The sequence below is a fragment of the Austrofundulus limnaeus genome, unplaced genomic scaffold (assembly GCF_001266775.1).
Source record: "Austrofundulus limnaeus strain Quisiro unplaced genomic scaffold, Austrofundulus_limnaeus-1.0 Scaffold392, whole genome shotgun sequence".
Classification (NCBI taxonomy): Eukaryota; Metazoa; Chordata; class Actinopteri; order Cyprinodontiformes; family Rivulidae; genus Austrofundulus; species Austrofundulus limnaeus.
In genome coordinates this window covers 309003-318769 of record NW_013952794.1, presented here as the reverse complement: position 1 = coordinate 318769, position 9767 = coordinate 309003, and the positions used below count along the sequence as shown (strand labels likewise).

The 9767-nt window shown below is 34.6% G+C and overlaps 1 protein-coding gene across 1 annotated transcript in view; it reads right to left on the bottom strand.

Moving 5' to 3' along the window:
- Nucleotides 1–966: 966 nt before the first annotated feature.
- Nucleotides 967–9767, bottom strand: part of slc12a10.1 (solute carrier family 12 member 10, tandem duplicate 1) — a 22434-nt gene continuing 13633 nt past the window's right edge. Inside the window, exons 16-27 of the mRNA XM_014023840.1 lie at nucleotides 8145–8244; nucleotides 7805–7916; nucleotides 7573–7707; nucleotides 7238–7344; nucleotides 7054–7136; nucleotides 6889–6957; nucleotides 5437–5541; nucleotides 5149–5260; nucleotides 4383–4469; nucleotides 3694–3829; nucleotides 3505–3572; nucleotides 967–3251 (exon numbers count right to left, since the gene is read on the bottom strand). Coding sequence (XP_013879294.1) covers nucleotides 3113–3251; nucleotides 3505–3572; nucleotides 3694–3829; nucleotides 4383–4469; nucleotides 5149–5260; nucleotides 5437–5541; nucleotides 6889–6957; nucleotides 7054–7136; nucleotides 7238–7344; nucleotides 7573–7707; nucleotides 7805–7916; nucleotides 8145–8244 — 1253 coding nt within the window. The 3' untranslated portion in view covers nucleotides 967–3112. The remainder of the gene's footprint in view (nucleotides 3252–3504; nucleotides 3573–3693; nucleotides 3830–4382; nucleotides 4470–5148; nucleotides 5261–5436; nucleotides 5542–6888; nucleotides 6958–7053; nucleotides 7137–7237; nucleotides 7345–7572; nucleotides 7708–7804; nucleotides 7917–8144; nucleotides 8245–9767) is intronic.

Below are 9767 nucleotides of genomic sequence, written 5' to 3'. Positions count from 1 at the left end.
ATGAAACGTTTCATTAAAGAAGAACCCGTCCAGAGGACCTATACAATTTTTTTCCTTTTGATGCCTAATCATTGCAGACAAAGACCTTGTTTTATTATTTTTACCTTATAAAAAGCTGTTTATATCTCCATGGTCGCGGGTCGCCACACAGGCAGCCGCCATCTTGCACCGCCATCTTGCACCGCCATCTTGTCTACGAAGGCTCATGAAAGGACAAACTGCGGTGGCGGTATCAAAAAAATGTAATATTAGTCGTCTGTCATTGTAGCTGGGATCATTTTACTTATTAAAGCTCATAATCTTACCACTTGAAACATCACTAGCCCTGAAGCTGCTGGTAGACATCACGGTTGGAATTATCAAAGGTTTTTGACACCTGAGAGACACCGTAGCAACTCCTTTGCGTTTGGAAGTGGGGGGTGGGGTGGGGGGAGGACCAGGGAGGATGATTCAACCACTCAACCACTAAATGTCGCTGAAAACAACAAATCCTACACACTGTGCCTTTAACCAAACTGGTTTCACTACACCCAGCTGAGTAAATGTAAAGCAATTTATTGAAACAAGTTTGGTTAAATAAATTCAACGTACCTATCTTTAGAGTTGTGATCAGTTTTATGACTTCCTTTTTTTTGTAAATACCAAACTCATTTTGTGCTTGGGTATTTTTACTTTGACTTAGTTATTTCTTTTAAGTATATACATCTGTTTGAAACTTTCTGGAATCTTCAGTGAATTAAACTTTTTTCTCTCCTGTCCAAAGTTGGGTTACAACATCTGCAAGACATAAGTATTAATGACATTATAAAACACTTGAATAAGTTCTCATTGAGCATTTGAACAAATAATGATCAACCATTACTCAAAAACCAGATTACTGGGTTTACTTAACCAAGTTATGTCAACAATTTCCACTCAGCTGAGTTGATTAAATGTAAAGTTCAAAAGATTTCATACTCAAACAAATTTCATTTTTGCATGAATCAGTTTTTATTGAGTTTGAAAATGCAAACATTTTGTCTCTACTTGATTAGATCTCTAAGTGTATGGCCTCAGATGTACAGGTGTTAAAATAATCAAGATACAGTGAGATCGGAATGATCTTTAGAGAGAGAGAGAACAGTTACTGAAAGATGACTTTTGGTCAGCAGTCATGAAGAGAGGCTTCCTCACGCCATATTGTCACGAAAAGTCTCAGATTTCACAGAAACTCTTGTTCCTTCAAATGTTGAGCTTTTGGCAGCTCCCCTCCTGTCTTCAGGGGTCTCCACGGTTAGCGCAATAAAAGATTTAGTGATTGTTTGATGCCAGTTGCTCTCCCTGATGCAACCTGGCCTCAAACCTGCAGCCTCAAAATAACAAGGACAGCACTGACTACTGAGCTACAGCAGCTGTCACTCCTTAGAATATTTGTCACATTCTTTTTTTAACATCTTAGAAAATACACAAGAACTTTATTACACAAATAAAATACACATGTAYAACATGTACCTAAGTATGAAGTTGAAAAGAAACAGAAACAAACAAAAAGGCATTGCGGGTTTTTTTTAACTTAACATAATTTTCTGTCCTAAACAAATCGGATAATCATTGAATCAACAGAAACATCTAATCAACACAAGATACATCTTATATCTGAAGCAAAGTTAACCCATAAGGACCCACCGTGACACTAATCATGAAAAATAAAATGGGTCTGGGTTTTTAAAGGGTTATATGTTTTTGATTTAATAACAACTAACTATACTGAAGAACAATGAACCATTGTTATTACTAATGACAAGTAAAAGCAAAAAAATAAAATTTATGAAGATGCTTCCAAATAAAATTTTCCTTTCCTTTGTCACATACATAATGGGCCAAATGAATCATAAAATCATGCAAATTAGATGAATTTTAAAAAAAAAAAGTTAATCGTCAAAAGGGTTTTGGTGACTTGGGAAGAGTCTTTATTGTTAGAATAAAAATGCAGCAACTTCAATAAAACCAGCTGCTCAACTGGTTGCTGTTTGCATGTCAGCAGGGGGTAAAGTGACATTTGCATATACAGAAGTGGGCAAGACCTGATAATATAAAAATAGGGTTGGACATTATTTTCACCAGTTGGTGTTTGTGCAATAGTGCAACATGCAGTTAAAATAGACCATCAGTAAGAACAGTTTGATTTCAGGAATACAAAATGGAAGATAATAATAATAATAATAATAATAATAATAATAATAATAATAATAATAATAATAATAATAATAATAATAATAATAATAATAATAGTTACAGAAAGCTGTGCAAGAACCAATAATCACTGGTCAACAGTAATGTAAAAAATAAAGTATTTAATGAAAACCTGAATATGTTAATGATGCTGTCCAGCACTTTACTAAATTAAAGTGTTTTTCCTCAATGTACCTCCTATGTTTTTCTACATAATATTGCATTTTCCTCATTTTATTTTGATGCACATAGCATTACTGAATTTGAACTATAAATGTTTGAAAGCATAAAACAACTGGTGGAAATGGCTGCCCATTTAGATTGACTATAAATACTTATATTGTTTATACCCCTTAAAGAGTTCCAGGAAAGCTGATGTAGTGGCAGGTTTTGGTACATCAGCACCAGTTGGGTCACTGAATCTGTCTTCTCTTTATTTTAGAATTATATAAAAAACTGAGACTGACAACTACAGCCATAGCCACATGATCAATATCAGTAGAAAACATTAACATACGTACTGTATATTGTCATATCAATAGAAAATATGCCCAATAGATTGTTGATCATTTCAATGAACTCTGATTCAGAACCACATGGCATTATGGGGAATGTAGGCAAAGGGACAGCCCAGCCATTTCAAATAGGTAAAACAAAAAAAATTAATAATTATCAAAATTGACTGATATTATACTTTTATATCATGATACATTTTTGAGCCATATGGCCCAGGGATTTATGTCATGTTGAAAGGAATTATCTGACATCTGCATAAATATCTTGTAGCTCTTCATGATCGATAGTAGCTATAAATCTTGACATGCCTTTTTAACACATGCTATCTAAAGTCATGGCCCCAAGTTATCCATATCCATATTCCTCCATTCATCACGGAGTTTGTTTACTGACAATAGAAGGTGAGGACGTTCTGTTGGTTTCCTCGTATTAACACAGCAGGGCAGTAGAGACCACAGGTCAGAGTGTCCAACCAGGCCATGTACAGAGCACTGGGGCAGTCACTCTGAGGCACCGGAAGGCTCCTGAAAGGGCAAAACCATACACATTGACATGAATATAGAATAATCTATATTTTTTAATGTATGCCACTTATTGCACTAAAGTGTCTCGTCAAAGCAGAAATAATTATTCTCCTTTTCTATCTACTAAATTTCTGGGTAAAACTGTGTTCTGATTGAAAACGTGCTCAGCTTTCGGAATTTTAGAAGCCTGTTGCAAACTTCTCAAGCTTGTGATATAAGGGATGTTTTTAGACAACGTAAACGGTGTACTCACACAAAAACAAGAGCAGCATGTTGTGAATTCTTTCGCATGATTTCGTTCAGCCTCACTTTACTCTGCGACTATAAATGAGGAAAGCAAATAAATTTCAGTGAGAAAAAAGATGTACATCCAGACAGACTTGCAACAGAATGCATCATGAAGTAGCATTTCACTCCACATATTAAATGAGCAAACACACACCTTTWGTTTGAAGGCTTCAAACTCTTTGTCAGATATTTTCCAAGGAGCATTTTGTCTCAGTTCCTGCACCGAGACGCCTTCCTGCTGTTCATCATACAGCCTGAAGGGGGCGACACTGTCCACAAACCTTTCCAGGCTGCCAAGACACAAGAAAAGACATTTGCTATGAAGAAAAAGTTTGGTGATTAAAGATTTAAAGATTCATCAGACATAATAAAATAAGATCTGCTGTATAATCTTTTAAAAGATTGAGAGTGCCATCTTTTACACTAACATGAAAAAACAAAGGTGTTTATTTTAAGTTAAGAAGGCTTCAATAACAACATATTCCTACAATAACTGGTAGACAACATTTAAAAATTGGCAGAAATAAAAAAAATTGTGTTATGGTCAGGGTTTTCCCTTATTTTTTTGTCAACAAAAGTTTCTAAACTACTAGTAACTAAGGGGGTGTTTTCATGTCCCTGTTTCCTTTATTTTGCTGGTCAGAAGCTGAAAAGTTTAATGTTGACAGTTATAGGAACATTTCAAATAGCTGTCATTTACAGTTTGATTGGAATGGCCTTTTTTTTTACCCACAACAATCCTAAATGTGTTCATTTATTTAAATAATTGAATCACACACTTTTTGTAGACGATACTTTGTGAGCTGTAGTTTTATAAAAGAGCAAAATCCTTTGCAATTCTACCTCTTGGAGTGAGGGCGTTTCTCGATGTCTGTCATGATTATAACATCACTGATGTCCAGACGGAACCTGTTCAGCAGCAAGAGCATCCTGGAAAAAACAAATAAAAACAAGTAAAATAATCAATATTCATATTCATTCTTTTAAACAATGGGTGTTTTACAATAATACACTAAACATGTTCCCAACCAGGGGGCTGAGCCATGTCTGCTCAGAGATTGTGAAAATATCAATTATTGTTTATATATAAAAATCACCAAAACAAGTTTGTTAGAATAACAGAACTTTGTAAAACTCAGTCCTTTTTTTCCAAATTAAAGTTTGTAACTAGAAATTTTATTATTTTACTATTTTAATAAAGAGATAAAATCTGAATGTGTCTTTGCGAAAGCTTGGGAGTAATAATGGATGGTGGGTGGGGGTCAGAAGTAAGTAAGGGAAATTTTAAGAAAAAAATCAGCTTGGGAACCATTGGACTTGGATTCTGATGTTTAGTTTAATCATTTCCAAACAGAGCTATTTACCATGAAATATTATGTTTATCACAAGGAATTAAAAAAAAATAATGTTTCATTGATGGATTTACTTTCCGTCTGTTTCTTATTTTAAATTTTGGAACAAAAATTATATTTTTTCACTCCTGCTGAACTTGGTCAGAAAGCTAAATCACAAAACACATTACCAAAATGTTTTATTTCAGTTGGTTTGAACTTTACCAGAAACATCTGGAAAAAAAATGAAATAAAGTAAGATGAAAAAAAAAACATACTCTTTCCGGCTCTCCTCTATGTTCTCTTCATCTCCCACAATAAAAACTCGGATTTTACATTTTTGCCAGCGCTTTCTCCTGGTGATCAGGTAAGGCACCAGCAATGTCAAACCTTACAAAAAGAGAAATACTTGTAAATAATGGTAACTTATTTATACAGATTGAGTTTAAAGTGCCTTTTAATATTATATAAGACAAAAAAACAAAAAGTGAAACCTCACTCTAAAAACGTCTTATTGTCTCACAAGCTATCTAATTCTTCTGTAATAACCTGTTTGATTAACTCACCTCCATCATCTGCAATCCAATAGATGTCTATGGTCTTCTTGCCCTGGTTACTTTGAAACACTGTTTGGACCTGGTCAATGTCACCTTCATCAGATATGTTATCAGCTGCAAATACAGGTGAATTTCAAACATTAGAAAAAAAATCCCCCATAAGATGGGAGAGTAGAAGCTGGTGGCAACTAGTTCATTACTTAAACATTCGTGGAAAACCAAGTATTACACAAATCTATTTATTCTGGTGTAGAATGATGATAAGGGGGTTCGGTCAGCCAGGATGTAGTAAATCCAAAAAGGTTTTAAAAAAATAAAAATAAAAATAAAAACAATAGACATATGTTCTGTAGTTAGACATTCACCTCTCATTGGAGAGAATACTATCTTAAACTGGAGCATCAATCACTAAGCTAGTGTGAAACTCTGTCAGGTAACTTAAAATCACATGCAGATTAAATTACACACTGCTCACAAAGAAGAATCATTAAAGGGCTTTGTTTGCCTGGCTCACAGGAGAGATGCTTTGGTCAGTGCATGAAGGTATTAGAGGGAAACTGACCATCAGACTCAGTGATGTACTGTAAGCTTTCAAGAGGCTTCACAATGAAAGCTTAAAATTTATGTAAACAGTATAATTCACAAAGTCAAAGTCACAAATTTCTGTTTTTTTATTTTTTCAAAAATAAACAAGTATAGGACACCAAGTGTAAAATAAAATGTAAAAAAAGTCACCAACACATTTTCAATATTTTGCTCACTGTCTGAGTGTAAAATCCTAGTTGAAATACTTTCACAAACATTGTATTGTTATTTAGCTCACTGTTCTTACATTTTGCTATTTTTTCCTAAATGTCATATGTAAATGTTAAATGTTAAATCTAAACATGTTAATATAAATGCTTTAGCTGAATGATAAAGCTTACATTTAAGAATTTTGATATGTAACACGGCCTTTGCTGTAAGTGTGCAGCTTTATTGTGACGTCGTAATCCTGCGATAAAAGCAACCGTTAACTGAAAATGGTATTTAAAATTTAAAATGTGTTTATTAAAAACAATTTGGATGGTACCTGTGGTCTGGCAGCTTGAAGTGCATCTGCAGACAGCAGCCGTAACTGCAAGTTTGATGTCATGTAGGGAAGCATTAGCAGTGTTAGCAGCCTTAGCTGTATTAGCGGTTATTTTTGTACCAGAATGATKACATCATAACAAAAGCCATGCACCAATGGTAAAAGCTGTGTTCCATTCCGAAATACTTATTTTTTTGTTTTAAAACTAGGATTTTACACTCAGAAAGTCAGCTAAATGATAAAAAAGGGTTAGTGACATTTTTTTTAATATTTAGTTTTTCAATCGCCCCAGACACAAGCTGGTAAAATTCTCGGCCCCACAGTAGTTTTAAAAACAAAGTTATCACAGACACGCAGAGTGTAAATTTCAGGGTTTTGTTAGTTCTTACCTACGTCCTCATTATTAGTTTGCTGGTCTTGGTTTTCTATTGTTTCATCAGGCTCAAAACCCTGGTTTACTGTGAAGTCAAAAGTATATTCTCAGCCAGGGTTTTCTTATAAATTGATGTCAATTTATGGTTGAGCACAAAAGGAATATTTTTTATTGAACAAACCTTCACATTCTATATCTTCAGAGATATCCTGCCCACCCACGATCCTCAAAATGCACAAACAGTAGTTGGAGTCAAAGGAATCACTAAAAAATGAAAAGAAAAAAGAAAAGTACTTTATTTGTAGCTAAATTAAAAAGTAATAATTTCAAAGCTGGGAAAAAAAATTGGTTGGTGAGCAGCTTACTAAATGGTGTTGATATAATCCTCAATGCTTTCAGGAGCACTCTCCCTCCAGTTTCCCTTAAAGCCCAGGACCAAAGTGTTGGGTTTTAATTTGCCAAGACCAGATGCCTTAGAGAGGTTATTGAGAGAATGAGAAAATAAATATTAATAAATGAGACATATCCAGACACATTTATTTATTTTGGTGATAAATAAACAAAACAATTTTTATTATTAATATGAACCCAGAAAATATAATGGTACAAGAAGCCATTGGATTCAAAGCAAAAATATTCATAGCATTTATAACATCCTGCTGACAAAAACAGATGGAGAGATAAAATAAAAACAATGTACCTCTAACAAGTGTTTAGCTCCTGCTCTGAGACTTTCAGCAGAAAGCGGAGTATAAAACGACCGAACCTTCCTCTTATTCAACCACTTAACCAAGCTGTCTGAAGCATCTTGAGACAGTGTGGTCCTGTCCTGCTCCTACAAGAGTCCAAGTAAAGACAAGCTTCTGTCACAGTGTTTATAACTGGATGAATGCTGATTGTTTCCTTTTTAGAAAAAAAAAAACAGCTTGTACCATTAGGATGTCTCCACAAATCATGAGGCTGACGTTTTTCGTGAAGCAACCAACAAAGTCCACCAGAGCAGGTCGTAGATTTGGGCGTCCAGTCAGGACAAGACATTGTGGTCTGAAAAAAACAAAAAAGAAACAAAAAACAAGTTTAAATAGTTAATATTATACACTGGCGATTTTTGTCATTTTTGCTCAGGCACCCCCTAAAACTTGAACTCAGCACACCTGAAAATAAAGAAACTATCATTACTATTTTGTAAGGAAGTAACAGGCCAGTAAAACAATTCAAATTTACTTCAAGGTTTATATGTTTTCAAGTAATTAAGGTTTGTAATGTACTAACCTAAAATTCTTGACGTGATCCTCCACACCCGTCAGAGAGACGGAGTACGACAAGGCCATGTTGTATCTTGATGCTTGGACTGATGAACCCCAGTTTGATTCTGTAACATGAGGCAAATGTTTAGGAGTGAAGAACACAGTAAATGGCTTTATTTTACTGCTTGATACAATGCAGAGATTGAGGTAGTCGTTTTTTTAATTCCACAACAATCAAAAATGTAGTTACTTTTACGCAAATAGGATCTTTTGAACCATGTTTCAGCACACTGATTCACTTTGTCATTGCACTTAGGCTTCTGTGTACTTCCAAAAATTATTTTCTTAAGAATTATATTTCTTGAATAATGATAATAAAAGAGTGGTTGCTCCAATGCTCGACTTCCGTTTATTGTTGGGGCGATATTTCAATAGGATCTTTCTAATGTACCTGATTATCCACAGAGCCTGCCCTTTTGCTTTGTGGCCTCAAATTGGTGTGAAACAACCCTATTATAAAAATACTAATGTGTTCATGATGTTCTGGATGGCTAGCAAATCACATGTGAACCTGAAACACACACACCCCTAGGTACAGCACATATGTAGCTTGTGCAGTGACAATATTAAGACTTAATTCTGCCATGTATTGCATACATCCAAATGCATTTAGCATAGTGTTTACATTAACATAGAGTGACCAGATCTCCCTGACGTCTGGGGACAGTTTCAATTTTTGATGACCTGTCCTTGGCTAAAGCTATACTCGGATATATCTCTGATTTCTACCTAATGTTTTTGGAGGGGGTTGTGATTGTATTATTATCATCTGTTTGTAAGTATATACATGTTCACATTCACTCATAATTTACACAAGCTCACTAATGTTAGTATACACATTTTTTAACAGCTGAAGGTGAAAGCTGTCACACATAACGGTCATGTGTGTCACTTATCCACTGGGAGACATATTAATATTCTGCACATAGTAAATATTGTCTTATAACAGCAAACCCTCATAGATTGGGAGTACATTATTTCTCAAAATTATCCAAACTTCATGCTGCAGGCTGTGACCAAAGCCCTTCCATAAACATAGGAAAATGACCAACAAGCAAGAGAGCTAACCATCTCTTTCAAAGAATCACCTCCCTAAACCTTGTGAACCTGCAGAAGACTGTGAAATGTCAATGATGAGCCTCTAGAGGGCAACATAGCAATATGTGGCTCATGTTGACTCTGGAGAATATTCCAATGGTTGATTGTTGTTGTTGTTTTTGTGCTTTAGAATTAGCTTCTGCTACATTCTTCAGTGTGCAAGTGCTTTAGATTTAGTAGACTTAAACAATTGTGTCAGTGCTCATTTTTAGATTAGCAATAACTACTTCTTTTACTTATCTCTTTTAGCACAACTAAGAGGTGCTAAAAACATTGTGGAGATGCATTCTGCTGTTGCAATTTATTTTTATTGTTCAACATGAGTAAATATTTTTAAAATATATGAAATGGTGACTGTCCCCATTACATATTCATATCATTCTCATTCTTTTTTTATCTCCAAACTAAAAATGTCCTCAGATTTAATGTCAGAAATCTGGTCACCCTAAGCTAACAAGGGAAGCTTGCCATTACACATGAAGAATAAATA